A 25,528-nucleotide genomic window follows, 5' to 3' on the forward strand; every position below is an offset into this window, starting at 1 on the left:
GTATCTGTAAAGTCACAAAAATACCATAAAACAAAGTGCATCACACTTGGCAAAGCAGTTTCAAAGTCATGACCTGGAAAGTGGGCAGGTCAGGCATGAGCAAACCCATTGAGGAAAACCGAGTCGCAGAGAGGGTGGGTGTCGCCGAAGCAGTCCGAGCAGGAAGCAGAGGGGCCGGGACGGAGCCCAGGCACCCTGACCGAGAGCCGCTCCGCTCCTAGCACCTCGCTGCTATTCCACCCGTGCACGGATGGGACCTACCTGTACACGTTACTCCATCCCCTTCGTAGTTCAGGTTACACTCACACGTGTTATTCTCCTTACAGGTGGCATGAGCGGAACAAGGAGGCGTGCACACGAGGGGCAGGACTGCAGAGAAAGAGGTCACCATGCATCCCGCGCCGTGACATGAAGGGCTGGGACCCACCTCAGGCATCTTCCTGGGACCCCATCTGGCCTGCCACTGTGTTTCAGAAGTGGCCCCTTAGGGCGGGCGGATGGGGGGATTTGCTAAGGTCCCTCCCAGCCTGGAGATTCTGAGATCCCGGAATCACTCCTTTGTATTATTAAGACATTACTTCTGAAATGTTATCCAGATTAAAATGCAAATATGTCACCGTTAGGGGCAACCAATGAACACTTTATACCTCAAAGTCCGCTAGCAAGGGTGAATTTAGCAGATTAGCTCTTTGGCCCTGAGGGCATGGGGTTCCAGAGGAGATGGTTAAATTGGAGGAGAAATCCCAAGGCCTTCTGTGGGCACTGCAGAGCCTGGGAGAAGTCTGGGGCTTTGGCGGCTGGAAGGGGCTGCAGTATCAGGAGGCAGCATGAGGCCACGGGATGATTAGGAGGGGAGGAGGGGGGAGAGAAGGGGGGAGGAGCTGAAGTTGAGGGGACTGCGGGGCTGCCGGCGCTTCCGGTTGCTGATGCCCATAGGAAGAGCCTGGTCTTGCCCTTCTGCCCCCAGGAGGATGAAGTGACTAGTGCTTTACACTGGAGAATTCAACCTTTGACCCGAACATGAGGCTCGGGCTTCCAGGGAGGCCTCAGAAAACTGACAGCTCAGGAAGGGTCAAGGTCATGACAAGGATGACCATGACGGATGGGGATCATGGCAGCTACTGTTTCTGAGCGCCCCACACGCACCGGACACTCCAAAACCATGACCCCGACCCTCACAACAATCCTCCCCTGAAAGCCGTGCAACAGGCTCTCTTTATTCGGACGAGCGCGTCAAGCCTCGGAGAGGGTGGCTTAGCTGAGGCCGTTTGTCTAATAAGCAGCTGAATCAGGGGTCAGATCCTGGACTCCAGGGAACAGCACGCTTTCTGTGAAACCCTTCACCTCTGTGTCTGCACACATCTGGGCCTGGACCACAATCCCAAGGGACCCTTCCCGCCCCATCCTGTATACTCTGCCTGAGGTGGGTCCTTCCATGATTGACAGGACTGCATGCTGGTTTCACGGGTTTGAGTTAAATCTTGTCATCTAGTTTCCTTTAAGTCACCAGATCTCCGGACCCTGGGGCCACACAGCCAAGTCATCTATTCCTCGTGGAAAAGGGAACCCCTGCTTTGTCGGTTTTTTCCGATGTCGCTCAGACCCCCAACCCTCAGTCGGCCGCTCTCGGCAGGGTCCGCTGCAGCACTCGGCCGCCGGCAGATGGCCGCCCCCAGGACAGACCTGTTTGAGTGTCACAGAAGCGGCCCGTCCACCCTGTTTCACAGACGCACTGCCCAGAGCCCGTGATCCCATCGTTGCACTGTCCATGGTCCGAGCAGCCACAGGCTGTAGAGCAAGTTGGAGTGTGATCAGTTAGCAGAGATCGGGGATTGAAATCCAATCAACCAAGCCCACTGACCACGTGCTGGCTATGCTGTTGGTTTGGAAGGCACCGTGTTTATCCACATTCATTCACTCATTCATTTATATCATTCATTCAGACTTTCAAAAAATAACCTATTCAGTGGCTATCATGGGGCAGACACTACCAGGCAATGAGGTTACGGCAGAAAACCCAAGACATAAGGTCCCTGTTCTCAGGGCGCTTACAGTCTAGCAGTACCTGGTTATCGAACACATAATTATAAATACAGTGATTGTAGTAAACACAGAAGTAGAGGGTATCGTGGGGTATGTAACTGAACAGTAGGGGGAGGGAACATGACCTGGGCCTCCTAACAGAGAAATGGACTGAATGGTCAAACCTTCAAGAAATACACCAATCCTTCTGCCTCTTACCACCTCCAGCAGCAGCGCTGTAGCCCACGGCACCACCAGCTCTCACCCAGAACACAGCATCAGCCTCCCCAACGCTGGCCCTGCTTCTGCTCGTGCGCTCCCATGGTGCACTCTCCACGGGGCAGCTGGGGTGATCCTTTCCAATCTGCTCAGGACAACCCCCCCACCCCCCATTCACAATCCTTTACTGGCCGCCATCACACTTAGATGCTGAAGATCTGTCTCTGGGCAAGAAGCTCCTATGTTATCTGGCCCCTGGCGACCTTCAGATTCCTTCTTCTCCCTTTCTCCCTCTTCTTTGCCCACTCTGCTCAGCCACCTTGGCCGCTCTGCTGTTCCTTGCATGCCGAGCGCACGCCTGCCTCAGGGCCTTTGCACTTGCTTGTCTCTCTTCCAGGAAAGCCATTCCTCTAGCCTGCACTGTCCATTAGAGCAGCCGCTCATCACACGTGGCTATCTAAAATGTAAACTAATTAAAATAAACAAAAATCAGTTCCTTAGTCACAGGTTTTGAGTGCTCAACGTCCACATGCGGCTAGCGGCTACCATTCCTCGTGGCGGAGTTACAGAGCATTTCCATCATCGCTGAAATTTGACCAGACAGAGCTGTTATTGATATCCCCCCTCCCAGCCCCCTCACCTCTGTTAGGTCTCTACTCAAATATTTCACGAGATGTCTTCTGGACCAGTGCCTCCTTTCTATCTCGATTCCCTTCATCTGCTTCATCTTCTTTATGCCTTTATATCTATTTTTGTTTCTGTCATCTTGGTCTGTTTCCTCCCTTTGAATGTACACTCCTTGAAAGCTGGGATTTTGAAAGCTAAGTTCTACAACTTAGAACCATTCCTGGCTTTTGATCAAGTCACTAAGCCTCTTTGTGCCTCAGCTTCTTCATCTGCTAAGTGGGGATAATAAAGAGTACCCACCTCAAAGGCTTGTTGTGAGGATTAGATGGTACAACATCCCTGCCTGGCACATAGTAGGCACTCCACACACATTAGCTGTCAACATTAGTAAGGACTCGGCATATATGTGATAGTTGAATGACTGATTGAGTGTTGGTCGGCCACAGCTTGCCTTGGTGGCTGCAGGGGATGTGAGCTTCACTTCTAGAGAGGAGGCTCTTTCAGTGGATGGAAACTGGGAATATATCCAAGGAGGAAAAAAGCATGTGAGGGCAGACAGATGGGAGGTGGGTGGCCAGGAAAGAGAGGAAGAAGGATGCTTCCAGCTCAGGTGGATGGTGTGCATCGGGGCAGAGAGCATACAGCCGAACGACAGGGGAGTGGGTGCCACGTACGCTGACAGTCAGGCCCGAATCTCCCTGGCCAGCACAGCTCACATGCTGTCCCGTTGAAGCCAGTGTTGCATTTACACTGTCCCGCAGGTGAGTACTGATCGAGGCAGACACCCCGGTTGTTACATGGGGTATCTGGTCCTCCAGGGCAGGCTGGAAGAGATGAAACAGCAGTGACTCAGCAGCCTCCCCAGACCCAGAGCAGCTCAGCGCCTTTGTGAACATGCAGCTAACCCGTCCTCAGCTGTGGGTTCTGTCCTCTGTGGCCCCAGGGACATATCCACATAGTGTCACTGGATGTTTAGAGCAAGCCACTGGCCTATGGCTTAAATATATCAGATAGGGGGGCTTCCCTGGTGGCGCAGTGGTTGAGAGTCCGCCTGCCGATGCAGGGGACACGGGTTCATGCCCCGGTCTGGGAAGATCCCACATGCCACGGAGCGGCTGGGTCCGTGAGCCGTGGCCACTGAGCCTGCGTGTCCGGAGCCTGTGCTCCGCAACGGGAGAGGCCACAACAGTGAGAGGCCCGTGTACTGCAAAAAAAAACCCCCCAAAACAAAAAAAAACCCCAAAACAAAACAAACAAACAAAAAAACTAGCATGTTTATCAGTATCATAGACTGGTGTCAAAAATGAAATGTGGTGTTTCTAACACCATGGGAAATGTCTTATGCTATAACATCAAGCAGAAAAGCATGACACATGATTTACAGTCTATGCACAGTAGAATCTCAACTCTGTAAAAACCAAATATGACAAGAAAAAAAAAAGGAGAAGGAAAGCTGCACAGCTCTTCAGAATAATTGCTTTTGGATTTTTTCTTAGCAGAATCATTAAGAGTGATATACTCCCCTGCTCCCCGTGCCCCCCACCAGCCCCCCATACAGTACTTTCAAATGCTCCACAGTGACTGCACAATCATTTCAGAATTGCAAGGCAGTAAGAGGCTCCCTTACCCTGACAGTCTGGCCAGAAGTAGCCCCTGCAGCACTTGGGGAGCTGTATCACCAGGGTGCACTGCTGCTTGCAGCCTTCCAGGTTCCTCCTGAACGGCAAGTCGTACAGACACTTCCGCTTCTCACCCTAAAGGAAGAGATTGAACCATCCCTCCACCTTCCATCCCCTTGGGCTCTTGGGCTCTAGTCCGCCCCCAGTGGGGGATCCCAGGTACTGCCCAAGTAGAAAATGGGACTCAGTGGTCATGAGCCCTGTATAGGGAATTCTCTTCTTAGGGGTGTAGGGAGACAAATGAATGGGGGAGGGGGCAGAGGTGGAGTCCACAGGAAGAAGATTTCTCCCCATCTTAACCCTTAGAGCTGTTTGCAAAAGGTGTGGTTGCCTGAGAAGGGAGTGGGAAAGAGGTGGCTTTCTATCAGGAGAGGGGTCTGTGGCCAGGCCCCAGGAACATCAGTAGAGAGAGTATGGGGTTACAGTTCATTTTGTAGGGGTGTTTCTGTTAGAGAGGTTACTGGTATAGTACAAAGAGCTTGGCTTTGGAGTAAGTACTACAACTAATACTTAATGAGCACTTGCTATGTGCCAGGCTCTGTACCCACATTTAAAAACTTACTTTTCCTAATAATCACACACAGAACTGCTATTAGCTCCATTTTGCAGAGGCAAAAACATATAAAATGACTTGCCAAAGATTACCCATGAGAATTTGACCCCATAACTGTGGACCCCAAATTTCATTGGCTTAACCATTACTCTTACATTGCATGCTGGGCTCTAATCCTAGCTTTGCTCCTTACTAGCTGTGTGGCCTCGGGCTGATTGCTTGTCCTCTCTGAGACTCATCTGTTGTAACTGGAGGTAATATATTTTTCTACGAGTATTATAATGGGGAATAGGGATAATATCAAAATAAAGGGGCCAGCACAGAGCCGGGGACATGAACAGCAACCAACAAAATACAACTATTATTTTTATAATTATAATTGTCTTTGCCACCCCTTCTAGGTCTGTCATCCCATGACTCTCCTAGACAGTTCTTAAAAGACGGATAGTGGGTTGACAGGCTGCCTGGGCTAAGAATGTTCATCTCTATTTCCATTGGCCTGATTGTTGAAAGAAAGACATAAACTAATTACACACAGTTATAACACGCTTGCAGATGCACACACATGCATGCACACTCATAGCTACCAGGAGACCGGGGTCTGATAGAGAAACAAACCTATCACTCTCCAAACGTTATCACTGTGTTCATAATTACCTTTGGTTTAGTCCACCTGGGGCAGCTGGGAGTATGAACACAGCTCCCACAATTCCCCTAGTACGCAAGAAAAGAAACACTTAAAAATCCAGAATATTGGGAAACACAAGGAATGCCCCAGATTAATGCCTTGATTATGTGACTAAGAACTTATTAATCTTAAGATTCTGGCTATGATCAAGGATATAAAAGCTAACACTCTGTAACTTTGCCATAGAGAATTCTGAAGGTATGTCATGGACCTCAATTCCTTAGTTTAGTTCTTTGAGGTAAAAATTCCGTTAGATGGAGGTGGACCAGGGCAGGGTCACACAGGCACACGGTATAGCAGCAGCGGGAAATGTGGATGCAAGTGTCAGTTCCATTATAAATCAGCTGTGATTGTTTTAGCTAATCACATTCTTTGATCCTTAGTCTTCTAACCTTTAAAACAGGGATAATAATTCTTGCTGCTATTTGATTTTCAGGGGATTGGTGAGGAAAAATGATTAACTGAAAAAAATGTCTGTATAGATACTTGGAAAGTGAAGAAATTAACAACTGGTTTTTCATCTCCTACTTTGGCTGACTGTTATCCTAGTAATTTGGGATATTTATTGAATGTCTACAAGTTGCCCGGTACAGAAATCAACTGGTGACAGGCTTTGCCATGTAAGTCACTTCACCTCTGAGACTCAATTTACAAGTTTGCATAATAGAGTAGGTGATAACTGCTTCTATTATTGGATAGGGGTAAGATGAGCACTGAGCTAAACAGTAGGCTCAAAGGTCAATAAATGGCACCGGATAGATGAACGTGTGTGAAATGTACACGCGCCTCATAAAGTGCAGGACCTGGCACGGAAGTTCAACCAGTGTTAATGAATGAGCAAATGAATGGAGGTATGGTGGCATGTATTAGATTGAACCATAGGAAACTGCCACTTTTGTAGTCATACCCTGTCAAGTACGGCATTTCTCATGGTTTATTCTGGCAGAGGCTCAAAGAATGCTTGTAGAATGGTTAAGTGAATGACTGCACGGGTGGGTGGGTTTGAAAATGACTGGTAGAACAGTGGCACACAGTTGCTTCCCAACAACTGTTTGCTTAGTGGCAAGGGGATGAGTGACTGGGTGTGTGGGTGGATAAAGGAGAACGGGCAAGGCTTGTACAGGACTAAGTAGACGCTGTTGATTCTGGATCTGAAGAGCGCTGTCAGGTGGCGCTCTGATCCCTTGGGTCCTGCGTTCACTGGGGACCAGCCCTCTGTGGCTTCACAGCAGGGTCCCACAACCCGTGAGGGTTGTTCCTTGGCCCAAGGTTCCCTTACTACAGTAGTGTGTTTAGGACTGACCGAGACATCAAAAGTGGTAAAAGTGTCACAGCGGCCCCCCAGGGTGGGGTCGATCAGTAGACAGTCAATGCCGTAGGCCACGCCCAGGTCAAATAAGAGCTCCCGCTGTACAATTCTGCACATTTGGCCGTTCAGGAAGAGCTCGCCCTGTGACAGAGAGAGAGAGAGCAGGGGAACAGTCAGCAATCCTCAGACTTCTCCTCTTCCCAGGCCGTGGAATGTGGCCAGCACCTGCTAGAGTCAGAAAGAACTGATGTGTATCGACGGCCAACATCTTTATCTCAGACACGCAGTACGTAGTACATCCAAGTACTGTCCTTCATGCTTTACCTGTGCAGATTCTTTCAATCCTCACAATATCCCTAGGATGTGGCTACTCTTGCTGGTATTCCCATTCACAGATGAAGAAACTGAGGCAGTGAGTGGTTAGATAACTCACCAAGGTGACACAGTTGGTAAGTGGTGGTGCAGGCATTCACGCCCAGGCTGGCAGCCTCAGCCCACACTCCTGGCCGCTCGGCAGCACTGCCTCTACCAAAGTAGAAATGCTGGCAGTGGGGGTAACAGGGTGGAGTAGGGACGGCCTGGCCGTGGCTCAGGATAAACCTGGTTGACCTGGCCACTTCGCATGCAGTTACCCAGTTTTCATATTCAGTGCTAGCACCTAGCAAAGCTACCGGTACAACTTCCTTTCCAAAATATACACTGATGGGCTTTACCCTTTTAACAATAATAACTTTCTCACGTATACTAGGCGTTGTCTAAATGGTGCTCTAGATACATGATTTTGTTTAATGCTTGCAACAGTCCTCAGGCTTTCTTTCCTAAGGTCCACCCAGCTAGTAAATTGATGGATATATTTCCCTCCCAGGAAGCAAATGCTTTTAGAAAGTTCCATGAAAAGAAAAAGATAAATCTCTCTCTAGTGTTTGATGGGATGTACACTGTGTAACTCAGTGGAAAGAACACTGGAAAACTGCAGCTGAATCCCCCACTTCTACTTATACATTGTGTGAACAGGTCCCTGAACTTCCCTGAGGTTTCATTGTTTTTACCAGGTAAATAGGATTAATGATTCCACTGCATAGGGTTGTTATAAAGTTCCAACCAAATAGTACTCTGGGGACTTCCCTGGTGGTCCAGTGGTAAAGAATCCGCCTTCCAATGCAGGGGACATGGATTCCATCCCTGGTCAGGGAACTAAGGTTCCACATGCCGTGGAGCAACTAAGCCCGTGTGCCACTACTACTGAGCTTGCTCGCCTCAACTAGAGAGCCTGCGTGCTGCAAACTACAGAGCCCATGTGCTCTGGAACCCACGCACCACAACTAGAGAAGAGAAAACCCACACACCACAACTAGAGAGAAGCCTGCGCACCACAATGAAGAGCCCGCGCACCACAACGAAAGATCCCGTGTGCCACAACGAAAGATCCCGTGTGCGGCAACTAAGACCCGATGCAGCCAAAAAAAAAAAAGTTCCGAGTACAAAGTGCCTGAAAGTTCTATTAGCACTCAGGATGAGCAGTGAACATTTTTCTTCTTCTTCTTTGATAAATATCCAGTTTGGTCTATGCAGACAGTATAGTTGATCTCAAGAGAGTACGTAGATTAGGATAACTTTCCAGAAGTTGGGATGTAAAGATGCTAACACTCTTTATATTTGGTAACAGATTCAATGCAATTCCAATCCAATCACTAAGGGGATTCTGGATTGTCAGAAGATGTAAACAGAATGTTATCTGGGACTTCTCAGAAGGCTCCTTGAAGGTAATCAACTCAGCTTGGAGCTGCATCCCTTTTGCCCTTTCTCCTTTCTACTGCCTGGAAAGTGGACACGATGGCTGGAGCTCCAACAGTTATGTTGGACCTTGAGGTGACTGTGAGGCTGGAAACATGTGCTGCAGAGCAGGAAGACAGAAGGAGCTCCCGCAGTGAGCCATCACACTAGCTCTGGATTGGCTACTTCCAGATTTTTTTTTTTTTATGAGAGAGAGAAACCCTTACCTATTTAAGCCACTGCCATTTTCCATTAAATAAAAGATAGAGGATGTAGCTACTATTATCCCATCAGACCCATTCATCACATGGAATTACAGGAAGGTAATATTGTTAAGGAACTAGCCAAGGAAGGTGAAAATTGCACATTTTCTCTTTGTTGGCCTATCTAGGTAGACGTAGCCCAGAGCTGGCTCTGACATGCTTTGCGAGGGCTGGAGGGGAGACTGCAGTAGGGCTGGGAAGGAAGGAAAAGGAATGACAGTGTATCTTCTTGCTTCAGGGAAGCGTCTCACACTGGAAAATACGTCTTCCCCCAAATCAACCAAAAGCTGCTCTCTGCCAAGTGTAAAGGGAGGCTCCCTGACACCTGGTGAGGGCTTGGGCTGGCCAGGACTTATCAGGTTTTTCATATCCACTTACTCAGGGGAGCTAGCCCTGAAGGCAGTGAGAGAAAAGAGCTTGCTGTCAATGCGGGAAAAAATGAACAACGCCTGGAAGGGGCAGTGGTTGGGGAATGCATTCCCAGCTTCCACTGGGTGACAATACTCACGATGTCACTGCCAGCTCCACACTTCACACTCAGCTCGGAACCTTGCAGGGTCTTCCAGGTAGCAGACCTGGGGAGATCCACTGCCAAAACCTGTGGGAGTGATGGTGCCACATTAACACTCCAAATCTGGGCTGAAGAATGGCCCCAAGGAGCTTTGCCAACAAACCAAATGCAGACACGATTTTTCTAAGAGTTCTAATAATTCCAGCTTTAAAATGACCGTAGATATAATCAAAAGGAAGAATAAGTGTGGGCTCTCTAGGAAGCTGGACATTTTTTCTGTGGGGAAAGTCTCCTCCAGCTGGTTTCCATCAGCCTTCCATCCCCATCTATGCTCGGGAGTCCATGGAAGATGCTGTGTTGGTGTATGAAGCCCGTGGCAGGATCAGAGTTAGGGAGATGGCATAGGGCGCTGTGATGGGCTGAATTGTGTCCCCTCAAAAGTTTTACTGAAGTCTTGGTCCCCATTACCTCAAAATGTGACCTTGCTTGGAAATAAGACCATTGCAGATGTAATTAGGTGAGATGAGGTCATACCAGAGTAGAGTGGACCCTTAATCCAATATGACTGGTGCCTTTTTAAGAAGACAGGAGAGTGCCATGTGAAGACACAGAAACACACAGGGAGAAGATAGACAGCCATGTGATAACAGGGCCAGAGACTGGAGGGATGCACTATAAGCCAGGGTTGCCAAGGATGTCTGGCAACCACCAGAAGCTAAGAGAGGCAGGGAGCAGACCCTCCCCCAGAGCTTTCAGCAGGAACGGCCCTGTCAACACTGTGATTTCAGACCTCTGGCCTCCAGAGCTCTGAGAGAATACATTTCTGTTGTTTCAAGCCACCCAGTTTGTGGTAATTGGTTATGGCAGCCCTAGGAAACTACTACAGGTCCTACGAATTAACCAGAGGGAGGGCATTTGGCCCTCTTGGATTAGATGTCTCATTCCTGGAGGGAAACAGGGTCCTGGTTGAGGACCCAAAGAGACAGGGTTTTAGCAAGAGCTGCCATGTTCCCACAAGATCCTGCTTCCCTGAACACAGAGAACCGGCTCAGGAGCCAACAGCTGGTCACAGCTGGATGAATCAGACCTTTGCCTAGAAACTCTGGAATTGGGATAGATAGAGTCATTCTGGGAGAAACTTGGGGACTGTCGTCAACGGCCACTTTGCCATGTGAACTAGGGAAGGGAGAAAGCTGGTCTGCAGTACAAGAGGGGAAGGATGCTCTTGGGTATTGGTTAAAGTTGGGACAAAAACAGTGGCCAGTGGGAGAAACAGAATGAGAAGTGCTACACGGCAGGGGTCAATTCACCACAGGCAGTCAGAGGAGGACACGGTGGGGCAGGGGATGCTCAGGCCACCTTCGCACCGTTGCGGGGGAGATGCATGGACAATTCCTGGATTTGATCACCCCAGGGGCACCCCTGCAACTCCCATCTGTGTGAAAACAAAATACCTTGGAATCTCGGATCACGTGGAACTTCAAATACTCCTTCAACTTGTCCTTGTTGTCTTGGTTGAACAGGAAATCCTGTTGTTCAGGGGGCAGGGCTTGGAGGGCTTGGTCGCTGGGCCAGAAGAGAGTGACTGGGGTGTGGATAGGGTCAGTGATGACACTCAGCAAGCCCGAGTCCTGAAACGCAGGGAGCTGGTCACATGCGCAGCAAAGCCCAGCCAAGAGGCACAGGCTCTCCTTGAGGACCAGAGCCAGCCAGCCCGGGGTCCCCTCCGTGCCTGCCCTGGGGCTTTTGGGGACTCTGGCTGGGCCCTGAAACTAGAGGCCCATCAGACTCCAGTCATTCTGACCTTCATTTTCTTAGAAAGTAAATCAGAAAGTCAAATTCTGGGCTTTTGTTAATAGGGAAACACTTTAGCAAGTATCTCTCCTCTTTATCTTTTTTTGCTACTACTCTCATCCAAATATTTTAATTTCTGGAAGACCCACTTGGCACTTTTCTCATATTTCATTAAAAAAAAGTGAAACCTATACAACATTGAGATACTCCTGTATATTTAGGAGATTTCTAGATCACACAGAGTCAAAAAAAGAACTTGCCAGATGAATGGGTGAGAATCATTTTGAGAAGCTTCTATAGCAGGGGTGCATCATATATTTTTTTTCTTATAATTTTCCCAACAGCACTATGAAGTAGGCTTTATTATTCCCTTTTTTTGAGCCCCCGAGAAGCTTGCTCCCTTGCAATAAAAGCCTGTGTTCAAGCAGACCTGATGTCCAGGTATGGGGGTAGTATAAGGTTTAGGGGCTGGGTGGGCGGGCAGCGATACTGGTCTGTAACACCCCTGGAGAGTCTCATTAAGAACACCTTCAAATCTCCATTTCTAAAAAGCTCCCCAGAGAACCCGAGCCCCAGGCCATTTTGGAAATCACTGGTCTACACCAGGTTTGTAGACTGCGCTGTGGGAGCCCCAGGGTTCTTAGAGCCCTCCTGGGACTGCTGGGGTTAGGTGGCGGACAGGGGTCTTGGAGAACCCCGCTCCTTCCTGATTCTCCTCCGAAATCTTTGAACAAGGAGTTTGTCTACTCAATTCGTGGGAGTCACCTCTGAAGCCAGAAAAATGTGGTTTGAAATGTAATTTCTGCCCATCTCATCAGCATAGATTTCCCACCTGTGTCTCAGTTTCCCCATCTTGGTAACAGGGGTGATAATTCCAGATGTGGAGCAGCTATTCCAGGAACTGGTACATCCTAATTCCTTTCCCTTGCTCCAGCCTCAAATACCTCAATTTCTCACTCAGCCAGGGAACAAACCCTACAACATTTGGGGAATGGAGTGGCGGAGAATGACTTTGTTCTTCAGAAAAGTAGGACTTTCCCAAAGATCCCACAACAGCTGGCTAGTGCCGCAAACAAAAACCACACAACAAACAAAAAACCCTCCAAACACCAAACCTCTTTAGGTAGGTTATATCCCCTGAGGTAACTTTCCTGCTAGGTTTTTACCTGTATCAAGTTGCTAAATTTGATGTAGCCATGGTTTATTGCCACTGTTGTAAGATTTTGCTGCAAAGACAATAAGAATGGGAATGAAACTTTTCTGCCTACAGTTCACAAAGCACTTTAACAAAAGCTCAACTGAATAAAACGAGGGGAAGATAGCGTGGCAGGTACTGTAGGTTGGCTCGTCAGCACCCACCCCAGCTCCACTGTACCCATGTCTTCCTGCTTTACAGAGGCTGGATGGCCAAACACTGCATTTTCCCAGACTGCCTTGCAGCTAGAGTCCCATATGTGCTATGGGATCCCCCAGGCGGAGGTGCTTGTGCAAGACTTAGAGGTGAAAAGAAACAACATGAGGTGGTGGTGGCTGCTAGCAGGAATATCAGATCTTCTGACGAGCACAGGGTGGAGGCATCTGGTATCCAGACTCTCACGTCCTAGTGATGAGGCTGGAGACAGGTGGCATGGGCGTAGCAGTTACAGGACAGCCCTACGGTGAAGTCAGGTGTCCTCCCTTTGTAGGTGTCCCTGGGCTGCTTTGTTCCCAGCTGTGTAGCATCTGAATTAGGCTCTTTGGCTTTCTAAGAGATTTGGTGATATACTTAATATCTTTAGAAACTCTTTTTTATTTAAGTGAGATATAGTGGATTCTGCTGTCTGCAATGAAGAACCCAATGCTAATAAATAACAAAAAAGTTGAAATTGTCTTTTCTGTCAATTGAGAAGACGTTTTACTCCTGGTTCAGTTTTAGTGGTATCTGTCTGTCTACCTACCTACCTACCTACCTACCTATCATCTGTCTATCTATCTATCTATCATCTATCAATCATCTATCATCTGTCTCTCTCACACATCATCATCATCATCTATCTATGTAATTTCTCCATCTTCCCAATCTATACAAGACCACCTGCCCTTGTGTACACTAAAGAAAAACTTATAAAATCCATTCAATTATTTAAAATAGACTTTTGCCTATTTACTTCTTACTAAGAATGGTATTTATGAGGTTTTTAATAGTAGCTTGAGATTGAAGCAGCAAAATTAAAACGTCTTGAAACAATGCCTCAAAATCAGAATTGAGATAATAAATGATGAGTACTGTGAGTCATTCTACGCTGAGAGCCTGACAATGAGTTCACCCACCAGAATCCTTCCAGAGGCATCTTTAGGGGTGATAAGCAAGTTTTGGGGAGATAGCAATTTGTCTATGATGTGGATGATTCCGTTGGTACTGATGATATCACTGGATATGATCTTAGCTTTATTATTTATCAACACTGTGTCCTGAAATCAACCAAAAAAGAAAAAAAAGGACATGAGCACAAAGAGAAATAGACACAAAATCACTTTTTTCAAAATGTTTCATGAACATGTTAAATCATCGTGAAGGTGAATACTTACGTAGAGCCGTGGGAAAAATCTGATGATACAAATTACTTGAGCACATTTTTTATTATGATTATATAAAAAAAAACTGAGAAAAGAATGTAATTTTCACCTGGAGAAGTTAATAGCAAATAATCAACCAAAACAGTCATTTCACTGTGATTCTCAAATATGAAATAAAAAGCAGATCAAAATTGGCCTCTCTTTCACATGTGTTCTCTACACCACCAGCCCCCCTTCTGACCCCACTACACACTTTTTTCCCTTTGTAATGGATTCCACAGCCACCATTTGTTTCTCTTTGTGGGAGGGAAGGGATCAGCACGGTCAAATGCTTTGAACGAAAGCTTTCATCCCTCTCCAGCTTCTGACCAGTGCTGCCCAAAGCAGTTCTCTTGACCACCTGAAGCTGCCTTGCCTCTGAGTTTCGATTCCAGCTCTAATATTTACTTGCTGTGTGACCTTGGAAAAGTTGCTTAACCTCTCTAAGCTCAGTTTCCTAATTTGTAAATCGGGGAAAATAGTAGTATTTGCATGATGGGAAATCCCCTACATGATGGGATTATTTTGAGGATTAAATCAGTTAGTACACATAAGATACTTCGGAGAGTACCTGGCATACAGCAATCACTCCACATGTGTTAGTTGTTATTGTTATTATTCCTCTTACTACTCTAAGGAAGAGGAAAGAGAGAGGGCCCAAGGAAAATGGGCACCTTCCAGAGGTGGCCTCTCTTACCTGAGAGACGGAGATGACAATTGACTCCCCTTGGAGGGAAGTAGCATTTGGGGTCAATTTCAGGTTTTCCAGAAGCAGCTGGTGGCAGGCGATCACGTGATACCGAAGAACCTGGGGCATCAGGCCCTGTTTGGCCCAGTCCTTAATCTGCCATAGACCAGAGGGTTCCAGCCAGAGTCAGAAGCCTGCTGCTTCAACCTTCCCTTCTGCTGTCCTCTCCTCCACTCTCTCCCCCATACCTCTGTTCCCACCCAGACCCTGGGAAGTCGGCAGTCGGGGTTGGCTTGTGGTCAGGGTTACGGTAGAGATTATTCAGGCAAGAGGGAGAAGGCAGCCTTAGTTCCTTTCCTGATTCCATTGTCGAATCTCAGAGTAAAAGGGAACTTGGAGCTCCTCTGGTCCAGCATTTCACAACACATGTGCCAAGGACCCCAAGTCCCATGAGATGCTACTTGAAAAAAAAGTGCTCTTGTGAAAAAATGCCGGGTAGTACCACATAGTACAGCCTCCTGTTGCAGAGATGCCTAGGCCAGATTTACACCGTTAGTATGGAGAAGCCTACCATGCTTCGTCATTCGTAAATCAAACTACAAACAATATTAACCATAGAGTCAGTGTGATAATAAAGCCCACGAGGTTATCATCATTTCATGATAACTCTTTGGATGCTTAAAAATAATCAAATGTCAAATTGTTTTCAAAAACTATTTCTGTGTCCCTGCTTCACTGGTGTCCAAAATATATGCATAGAGAAGCAGTGTGGGCGGTGGTCGGGAACACAGGTTCTAGAGTCATTACTGAATCCTTGCTCCATATTTTGCTAGTCGTGGGACCTGGGGAAAGTTACTTCTCTCAACATCCTCAACTGTTAAACGGGGATGATAATACCATTTGGCTTACTGTGTTGTCATGAAGACCATCATGAGTTAATCTACGCCAGGTACTAGAAACAGTGTCTGGCACCATCAATAACTGTCTGCTACATTATTATATATTAATAGGTAATCCAGCATGAAGAGTCCAAGTGAATGTTAAACAGTAAAGGCTCTGATAAGTCCTGCAAGAAAAGGACCTATTTATATCCCATTAATATAGCATTTCTTTTCATTCCTTTTTTTTTCCGGGGGGCGGTGGTCTCTGGGAGGTTTGAATTATTTAAGAATTGTTGGTCTTTTCTAACCTCCTACCCTATTCAGGAATGTCCTTTAGAAAGTCTCTGGCCAGTGGTTACCCCAAATCCACTTGAATGCTTCCCCTGAGAGGGGTCCCTACACTGAAAGGCAGCCCCTTCCATTACTGGTCAGCTCCAGCTGATCCTAGATCTACTGTCCAGAAATGTCTTCAGTGGTGTCTCCAGGGTGATGCCCAGAGACTGTGTTCCAATCTCAAACCTCTTTCACCTGTCTCTAGCTTCATGCTTACCTGGGGTTCCTCGTCAAAGGCTGCAGATAAAGGTGCCAGAACAGTGAAGGGGCCAGGACCAACCAGGTCTCGTACAGAGTGCTCCTGTAGGAAGGAAGGTGGGGGCCACGTGCCATGTACTTAACATAAGTACAGGCAGGGGCTCAAACAACTAGCAGAGAGTACATGATGGCAGAGGGGAGAGAAAACTGGAGAGGGAGACCTGTGTTTTATTTAGTCTTAGATTCAGAGTCACTCAGATTCTTAGACGTTGGAATAATGTTTATTTTTATCTGGTATAAAAATAACATATGCTGACTGTATTAAAGATTTGAAAATACTGTATAAAGAAGAAAATAACTACCCATAATCCCACCACCTAGAAGGAGCTCTGTTATTTCCAGATAATTTTTTCCAGTGTCTTTTCCACATACTAAATGTTTTCTGTTTGGGATAACAATACAAATATAAGCAATAAGATGATTTACTGTTCTGATTGTCTTCTTGCCAATGCTAAGATCCTACAGTTACTTATATTTTCTTCTAGGTCTTCTAGACTTTAATCCTTTATTCTTCAATATATCTGGAATGTATTCTGATGTAAGAGTTGCAGAAAGATCTAACTTAAGACTTTCACCGGGAGAATTAGCCAATTGCCCCAGTAATGCTTCTTGTCTCCACAGGTATGATGGCAGTTTTTTTTTTAATAAACTACATTCTCACGTGTGCAGTGGGCTAGTGCAACATTTATTCCACTCTTTTATGCTGCCCACCTGGGGCCTGAGAAGTTCACAAATGACCAGCACAGAGCCTAGTCCAGAAATGCAGTTTCCCGGATTCATTCTACTCTCACCTACTCTGGAGGTTACAGATTTATCCCATATCTGGCTTGAGACCCAGCTCTTCTAGTTAGACAGACACACCCATTCTTACCAGCAACTGGAAGTAATACTGGGATGTTTTGGGGTTCTTGGGAAGCTCCTGGAAACAAAGACAAGGAAGGTTCACTGAACATCTGTGAATTATATACCAGAATGTCATTGGAGGAAGACTTCTCTGAGACTGAGAGTATCTACCATCATTTCAACTGGAAATCTGCCTCATCTACAGGCTCACAGTTGATGTTCAGGATGACTCATTTTTAAAAGTTCAATATTAAAAAACTCCGTTATAGGTTTATGGCAGATTTAGTTTCTTTATCAACAAGAATATTTGATCAGCCAGAATGCTCTAGACCCTCTTTTAACCAAATAACAGGATGATCACATTGTAATAGGTAGAACTTTACAAGTACCACAAGGCTCCACCCTCTCCGCTCGAGGGTGTGCACACACACACACTCCAACAACAATCCACATCACGGCGACGCCTTTGAGGTACTGTGTGCTCTGTGCCCACTACACACATTATCTCATTGAAATCTTATAACAACCTGCTGGGACTGGTACCATTGTTATTTTCTTTTACACATTAGAAAACGGATACACAAAGAGGTGATATAATCTGCCCAAAGCCACATTACTAACTGGCAGAGCTGAATTCAAACCCAGGTGTTTTATTTATTTATTTATTATTATTATTTTTTTGCGGTACGCGGGCCTCTCACTGTTGTGGCCTCTCCCGTTGCGGAGCACAGGCTCTGGACGCGCAGGCTCAGCGGCCATGGCTCACGGGCCCAGCAGCTCTGCGGCATGTGGGATCTTCCCGGACCGGGGCACGAACCCGTGTCCCCTGCTTTGGCAGGCGGACTCCCAACCACTGCGCCACCAGGGAAGCCCAAACCCAGCTGTTTCTGACTCTAGAACTGTTGATCTGAATCACTGAATTCCCACTGGGAGATACAATTTCTTTTCATTGTCCATTTATATGAAAAGTCTTTCGTATTTTATAGTTTTAATATGTAACAAAACTCTTGCACCCTCCTTAGCTCCCTGGATCCTTCGCACAGGGAGGAAGGTGGAGTTTACTTTATGGAAACATGCCTCTCGCGTTACCTGATGGATGTTGCCACGGCAGGTAAACCCATCCCCAATGTAGTTAGGTTTGCAAGTACAAGTCCTTTCGTCTTCTCCGGTGTGATTGCAGACAGCAAATTCACTACAGCCGCCATTTTTCTGGTAGAATTTCCAAGGAGTGGGGGAGGGGAATGAGACCAGTTAGTTTGCCAGCTCTGCCAATGTTCACGCAGTGATTCTGTATTGACATTTACTTTTTGTCTCACTCTCTAACCGACCAGCTTGCGTTATTCGCCCTTTTCCTGAACTTGCCTTCCAACTCTCTACAGTTATAAGGGCCATTCCACTCCCCCAGCCTTACACAGGTACACCTTCTGTTACTGTGCTTCGCAGATAATGTGGCTTTTACAGATTGGAGGTTTGTGGCGATGTCAGATGATGGTTAGCAAGTTTTAGCAATGAAATATTTTTAAATTAAGGTATGTACATTGTTTATTTATTTATTTTAACTCCTAATGTCTTTTTATTTTTTTTTTGCGGTACGCGGGCCTCTCACTGTTGTGGCCTCTCCCGTTGCGCAGCACAGGCTCCGGACGCGCAGGCTCAGCGGCCATGGCTCATGGGCCCAGCCGCTCCGCGGCATGTGGGATCTTCCTGGACTGGGGCACGAACCTGTGTCCCCTGCATCGGCAGGCGGACTCTCAACCACTGTGCCACCAGGGAAGCCCATGTCTTTTGTTTTTAACTGAAGTATAGTTGGTTTACATACCTTGGTCTTTTAGACATAATGTTACTGCACACTTAATAGACTTCAGTATAGTGTAAATATAACTTTTATATGTATTGGGAAGCCAAACATTTTTGTGACTTGCTTTATTGTGATATTCATTTTATTTTGGTGGTCTGGAACCGAACCCGCAATATCTCTGAGGTATGCCCATATCTCAAGATGACAGCCCATCCCAGCAGATCTCCGGCCCTGAATAGATCAGCCCAGAGCTGCCAAATGGGAAAATTCTCAGCACCTGGGGGTTAACTAGAAAGGCATCAAGCATGTTGGATATTTCTCAGCTTTAGGCTGAACTCTAATCCATCATAGCGAAGGGAAAAGTCATCAGCTGGAAGGCAGTCAGTATGAAACAGACCAGCACGGGGGACAGTAGGGACCTCGACTGGAGAGGAAGGGCTTTAATTATGGGCTGTCTGTGCTGTACTCACGCCCACAGCAGGAGGCTCTCAGGTGGGCAGTGACATGAATGAGGAAGGAACTGGGCCCCTGCAGGGGATCAGTGCCTCGCGGGAGGAACAAGCATCACGCACCACGAGAAGTGGTCAAGGGTGTGGCCTCTGAGACAGACAGACGTGGGCTCAAGTTCTGGCTGTGCTGGGTGCTCGCTCTGTGAGCTGGGGCAGAGACCTTCGTTCTTCCTGCTCTGCGGTGGGTTGAATCGTGGCCCCCTGCAAAGCTATGTCCACGTCCTAAGCCCTGGTATCTGTGAATGTGACCTTGTTTAGAAAAGGAGTCTTTGCAGATGCAGTGAAGGATCTTGAGATGAGATCGTCCTAGGTTAACCAGGGGGGTCTTAAGACCACAAGCGTCCTCAGTAGAAGAGGAGACACAGACACAGAGGGGAAGCCACGTGAAGATGGAGGCAGAGACTGGAGCTTCTCCAACACTGCAACTGGGACACGAGGGAGAAATGGCCCAGAAGCAGCTCTGAGGGGGCCCACCTCAATGCCCCGCCCCTAGACGCGGAGAAGGGGGCACCGCAGGCCAGACCTCGGGGGTGGGGTACTCACGGTTAAGCAGACATTGATGAGTGTGCAGACCTTCCCATCTCCAGTGTATTTCGACAAACAGTTACAGGCGGCCTGTCCAGGAGGAAGGGGAAATGGGTCATTTCACAGAGAGGTTCTGCTGGCTGTCAGCTCTGGTCATCATCCAGTTTCTGACGCATGCAATTTCCTGCTCGTTCACAACGTGACATGGATTGAGGGAGGCACAGCCTGGGTCCCCGAGCCTCCAGCTTCCCCGCCTGAGTCTTCTCACCCCTCGACCTCTCCCCTCCTTTGTGCTGGAGCCCTCACATTTCCCCACGTCCCCAAACCTGCCCCCGCGGAAGGCACCGCAAGGGTCACGGGGTTGGGGAATACGTGGCTGACAGAGGCCTTAACACCATTATCTTCTGCTGTGGCACATGCATTTCAGAGCCTCAAGCCAAAGAAAAATGGTAAGATTCTGGGCATCAGAAAGCTGAAAGAAAGGAGAGCATTGCTGGAGACCTTCTAGGTGCTTCTGGAACCATGTGGTGTTTGCACATGCCACTTCTTCCCACTCTAGGGAAGGCCCTTCTCCCTGTGTACCCTTTGTCCCCTGCCCCTCTCCCCTTTTCTCCTGCTTCCCAAAGTATGGCCTCCAGGGGAATTCTTCCAGAATCTCCTCTAATGTATTTATTTCATGCTGCTGCTCCCTAGAGGTCTGTCCTCAGCCCCTCTCCCTCAGGCCTGGGTCTAACTACCCAGGAATTTGCTCCTAGGAAAACGTAGGCCCGCAGAGCTCACCTGGTTGGGTCCTGTTTGCGTGCACTCTGCGTGCTGGTGACAGCCACCATGGTTCTCCAAGCATGGGTTGATCTCTTTAAAACAAAAAGCAACACCTGGCATGAGAGTCAAGCCTCATTTTTTAAGTAAAAAAATGTCTTGAGGGACGGGCCAGGATGGCTAACTGACCGAGGGGAGCAAGTGTCAAGGCGTGATTCGGTTTTCTGACAACTCTGAGGCGGAAGTAACCCAGCAGGGAGGGTACCAGCTGTGGTTTCCCAAAATCAGCTCCGCAGGGATGGGACTGTGCCAGCAGAGGCATGTCTGCGGGCTTGACCCTGTCCCTCTATTGACTGAATATGAGTGTTTGCAGCCAAGGACTCAAAATAATAAAATTTCGGAGTCCCATTTAACGTGCTATGAATGAAGAGATGTAGGAATTAAAAAAACAACAACAAAAACCACTTGTAACCATCACAGTATAATTGGTTCAGAGAAGAATCATCAGTAGGTGCTAAATTCAGGAGGACATTTTGGTAAGGAGCAGGATATTTGCTTGGTGTTAAGCGTTTCCTGGCCGATTGCTTATGAGCAGCAAAGGGAAAATGAGTCAATGTACAGTGAAGAAATCAGACAGCACCTGGGCCGAGTGGTCAAAATTAAAGGCAGCTGGAAATAGCAGGTGAGGGATGGTACCTACCTATGCACACGATGCCATCGCCAGTATAGCCTGCCTTGCACACACACACCCGCCTTCCTGGGGTGGTTCTTTTACAGACAGCCCTGACAGAACAACCTCCATTGCTGATCTCACAGGCGTTGATTGCTATAGAAGAGAAAGATGACACAGAGCAGGGCAGGGGGAGGGGGGAGGGAAATTGATGCGTTTTTACTTGAATCATTGAGAAATGGAAAATACTTCAAAATGGTAGGCACTGGATTAAATCTGGATAGCTCAAAAGAATGCAAAGCACCAGATGTCATTGGTGAATTCTACCAAACATTTAATAAGTGCCAAGATTTCACATACTCTTCTAAAAACTGAAGGAGGAGGGAAGACTTCTCAGTTCATTCTGAGACCAGTATTACTCTGATACCAAAACCGGGCAAAGCCATCACTAGAAAAGAAAACTACAGACTGATATCCTTTATGAATATAGACACAAAAACCTCAAGAAAATACCTGCAAATCAAATTCAGCAATATATAAATAGGATTATACACCATAACCAAGTGGGACTTATGTAGGAATACAAGATGGTTTAACCTCCAAAAATCAATTAATGTAATATAGCACATCAGTAGAATTAAAGACAAAAACATGATCTTCTCAGAATGAGCAAAAGCATTTGTCAAAATTCGATACCATTAATGATAAAAACACTCAGCAGACTAGGAATAGAAGGGACCTTCCTTAACCTGATAAAGGACATTTTTCATTGATGAAAAACCCACCACTAAAATCATGCTTGATGATGAAAGACCAAATGCTTTCTCCCATGATCAGGAACAGGACAAGGTCTGCTTTTGCCACTTCTGTTCAATACTGTACTGAAGATTCTGGCCAGGGCAATTAGGCAAGAAAGAAATAAAAGACATCCAGATTGGAAAAGAAGTAAAACCATTTCTATTTGCAGATGCCATGATCTTGCTATGGAAAATCCTGAGGAATCCAATAAAAACAATAAGAACTAATAAATGATCCTGTGTAGGACACAGGAACAGTAGGCAAAAATCAATTGTATTTCTGTACAGTAGCAATGAGCAAACTGAAAATGAAATGAAGAAAACAATTCCACTTACAATAGCATTAAAAGATGGACTCCATTTAACAAACTATAAAACACTCTGAAAACTAAAAACATTGTTGAAAGAAGTAAAAGATGACCTAAATAATGGAAGGACATTCCATGTTCATTGATGGGAAGAATTAATATTGTTAAGAAGGCACTACTCTTCAAATCTGATCTACAGATTCAATGCAATCTCTGTCAAAATCCTGGCTGACATCTTTGCATAAATTGACAAGATTATCCTAAAACACATTTGTAAATTCAAAGGGCCCAGAATAGTCAAAACAATCTTGAAAAAGAAGGACAAGTTTGGAGGATTCACACTACCTAATTTCAAAATTTACTACAAAGCTTCAGTAATAAAGACAGTGTGGAACTGGCATAAGGATCTATATGGAATTGAATTAAGAGTCTAGAAATAAACCCATACGTCTTTGGTCAATTGATTTTCCACAAAGATGCCAAGATGTTATTTCAACGGGGGAAAGAATAATTTTTTCAACAAATGCTACTGAGACAACTAGATATCCATATGGGAAAGAATGAATTTGGACCTCACAATATATACAAAAATTAATGCAAAGTGGATCAAAGACCTAGATCCATCTGGAGACCCAAGATGTGTGTTTGAGTCTTGGCTTGGCCTTCATTCACCGTGTGACTTTGGACAAATCACTCAATTAATAAGAATTTTGGGATCCACCTATATAGGTTTACTTACAGGTTTGGATAATGTATATTGAAAATGTTATAGAAATGTTGGTTGTTATATTGTGTCCTCTGCTTTTGTTATTTTTCCCCAAAGCAGGGGGCAAGAGAAGCATTACAGTTATTTGCCTTTCCAGCTGTTTTCACTGGCATGCTGTACACATCCTACTGCAGGGAACATCGGGGACAATCCCCAGGGTCAGATGGTCTAGAAAGCAAATTGGTGCGGTCATTGTCCAGCTCCACCACAATCTGCACTGAAGCCTGCCTGGACACAGTGCTAAGTGTTTCCATTTTTCTAGCACCAAATATGTGTTGGGCACCGTGAGAGTATTAGCTCACATTTCTTTTTTTCTTTTTTTTTTTTGCGGTACGCGGGCCTCTCACTGTTGTGGCCTCTCCCGTTGTGGAGCACAGGTTCTGGACACGCAGGCTCAGCGGCCATGGCTCACTGGCCCAGCCGCTCCGCGGCATGTGGGATCCTCCTGGACCAGGGCACGAACCCGTGTCCCCTGCATTGGCAGGCGGACTCTCAACCACTGCGCCACCAGGGAAGCCCTAGCTCACATTTAGTGAGTGCTCTGGGCCAGGGATGTTCTAAGCACTTCACAGGTATTATTTAATTCAGGTTATCATCCAACAATCCAGTGAGGGAGACTCTCTTATGAGCTACAACTTGCAGATGACAAAATGATGCAAAGAGCAGTCAAGCAACTTTCCCAAGGTGGCACGAACTATAAGAACATAGATTCGAACCCAGGGAGTCTAACGCTGGGGCTGTTTTTAACAGCTGCCTCATTCTGTTGTTGTACGTGGAGAGGTCATTTCATCCCCAAACTACTCTGCGAGGGGAGAGAATTTTACGTTTACTTTACAAGTGAGCTAAGGGGGCCCAGGGTAGTTTAGAGACCCACCCAAGGCCATGTGGGGATTGGGGGGAAGAACCAAGGCTCAAGCCTCTTTCTATCCCACTCCGGAGTCCCCCCACACAGGCCACATCCTAGGCCAGCCACATCAGTGGTTTCTAAAGCTCTCCAGATGATTCCAATTGTGGCCAAGCCTTGGAGAAAAGAACAGGGGTGATTGCCCCACACATTCCAAAACCAACACGCCCTATCCGTGAACAGGTGTCCTGCTCCCCGGGCACGATCAGCTGCCCTGTTACGTCCAGTTCACCATCAATGGTTGGCAGCCGCTGCCCATTTAGTCTGCAGGAACACAGATCTCGCAACAGCTCATGCTATTCTCCTCCCAGCAAATTCCTTCTTGACTTGCCTGTGCAGACCGTCCCGTTCCCTTGGAACCCTGCTGCGCATTTGCATGAGGCGGTGCCATCCGGATTGAGAAGGCAGCTGCAACAAGAAAGGGCAAGTGGTGTTTGTAGAAAAACACACAGCACCCCACCCAGGACTCACAATACCCCTTCATCCCTAGCATCCCAGCTCTTACCCCCATGAGGCACCCTGAGGTCCCGCCTAAGGCTTGGGAGGAGAGTCCATCCCTAGCATGGCCCTGCCACAAGCAGCTAAAACTGCAGTCATTTATCAGGCAAACTACAGAGTGTGTATATGTAGGCACTGGCCCAAGGATAAGGAGGGTAGCTGTCCATCTATAGAGAGCATCCTATGTGCTGAGAGCTGTGCTTCACACATTATTTTATGTAACCTACACAGTATCCAATAGCCCTAACAGGTAGGTATTATCATTATTCCCATTTTACAGATGAGAAAACCAAGGCTTAGGGGCATTAAATAAGTGACTCAAGGTCACACAGTCAATGGAAATGATAGATGCTGATTTGAACTCAGGTCTAACTCCAGCTACTGGGCTCTTAATTAATTAACCCATTAAACCCCTCTGGGAGTTAGGAGTATGAAGTTCCATTATAAAGAAGGAAGGATTGGCTGTGAATTGCAAGTAAGGTTTGATGAAATTGAGGTCCACTGGCCTCCCTCTGCTTCTGTGAAAGAGTCCCTGTGGCTTGAATGGGGGTAACAATTGGCACTCTGCCAGCATGTCAGCTAACTCAGGTGGCAGCGTGTTCAAAAGGCTGGATCTGCAAGCTGGTGGTGGCCTCTTTTTTAGTTTCATACTTAAATTAATCATAAATCCTCAGAAATGGTCTCAGGAAACTATTTCCCTAAAGATAGGGCCTGGGTGGACACATGCTACTAGGAAAAAAAACCCTTGCATTTTCTCTTTCTGACTGTTCTGAAGAACCTAGGGGCAGGACAGGAATAAAGACACAGATGTAGAGAATGGACTCGAAGACATGGGGAGGGGGAAGGGTAAGCTGGGACGAAGTGAGAGAGTGGCATGGACGTATATACACTACCAAATGTAAAATGGATAGCTAGTGGGAAGCAGCTGCATAGCACAGGGAGATCAGCTCGGTGCTTT

General features: G+C 46.8%; 1 protein-coding gene across 1 annotated transcript in view; it reads right to left on the reverse strand.

Annotated features, from left to right (window-relative positions):
* STAB2 (stabilin 2) overlaps positions 1–25,528 on the reverse strand; it is a 155,128-nt gene that overhangs the window by 22,125 nt on the left and 107,475 nt on the right. Inside the window, exons 41-58 of the mRNA XM_081249886.1 lie at positions 24,404–24,480; positions 21,328–21,453; positions 20,649–20,722; positions 19,887–19,958; positions 18,126–18,245; positions 17,065–17,112; positions 16,153–16,236; positions 14,731–14,877; positions 13,749–13,889; positions 12,605–12,664; positions 11,099–11,275; positions 9,642–9,731; positions 7,092–7,238; positions 5,758–5,814; positions 4,496–4,622; positions 3,543–3,692; positions 1,684–1,788; positions 262–369 (exon numbers count right to left, since the gene is read on the reverse strand). Of these exons, the coding sequence (XP_081106012.1) occupies positions 262–369; positions 1,684–1,788; positions 3,543–3,692; positions 4,496–4,622; positions 5,758–5,814; positions 7,092–7,238; positions 9,642–9,731; positions 11,099–11,275; positions 12,605–12,664; positions 13,749–13,889; positions 14,731–14,877; positions 16,153–16,236; positions 17,065–17,112; positions 18,126–18,245; positions 19,887–19,958; positions 20,649–20,722; positions 21,328–21,453; positions 24,404–24,480 (1,910 nt within the window). The remainder of the gene's footprint in view (positions 1–261; positions 370–1,683; positions 1,789–3,542; positions 3,693–4,495; positions 4,623–5,757; positions 5,815–7,091; positions 7,239–9,641; positions 9,732–11,098; positions 11,276–12,604; positions 12,665–13,748; positions 13,890–14,730; positions 14,878–16,152; positions 16,237–17,064; positions 17,113–18,125; positions 18,246–19,886; positions 19,959–20,648; positions 20,723–21,327; positions 21,454–24,403; positions 24,481–25,528) is intronic.

The sequence above is a fragment of the Mesoplodon bidens genome, assembly GCF_964165515.1.
Source record: "Mesoplodon bidens genome assembly, chromosome: 11".
Lineage (NCBI taxonomy): Eukaryota > Metazoa > Chordata > Mammalia > Artiodactyla > Ziphiidae > Mesoplodon > Mesoplodon bidens.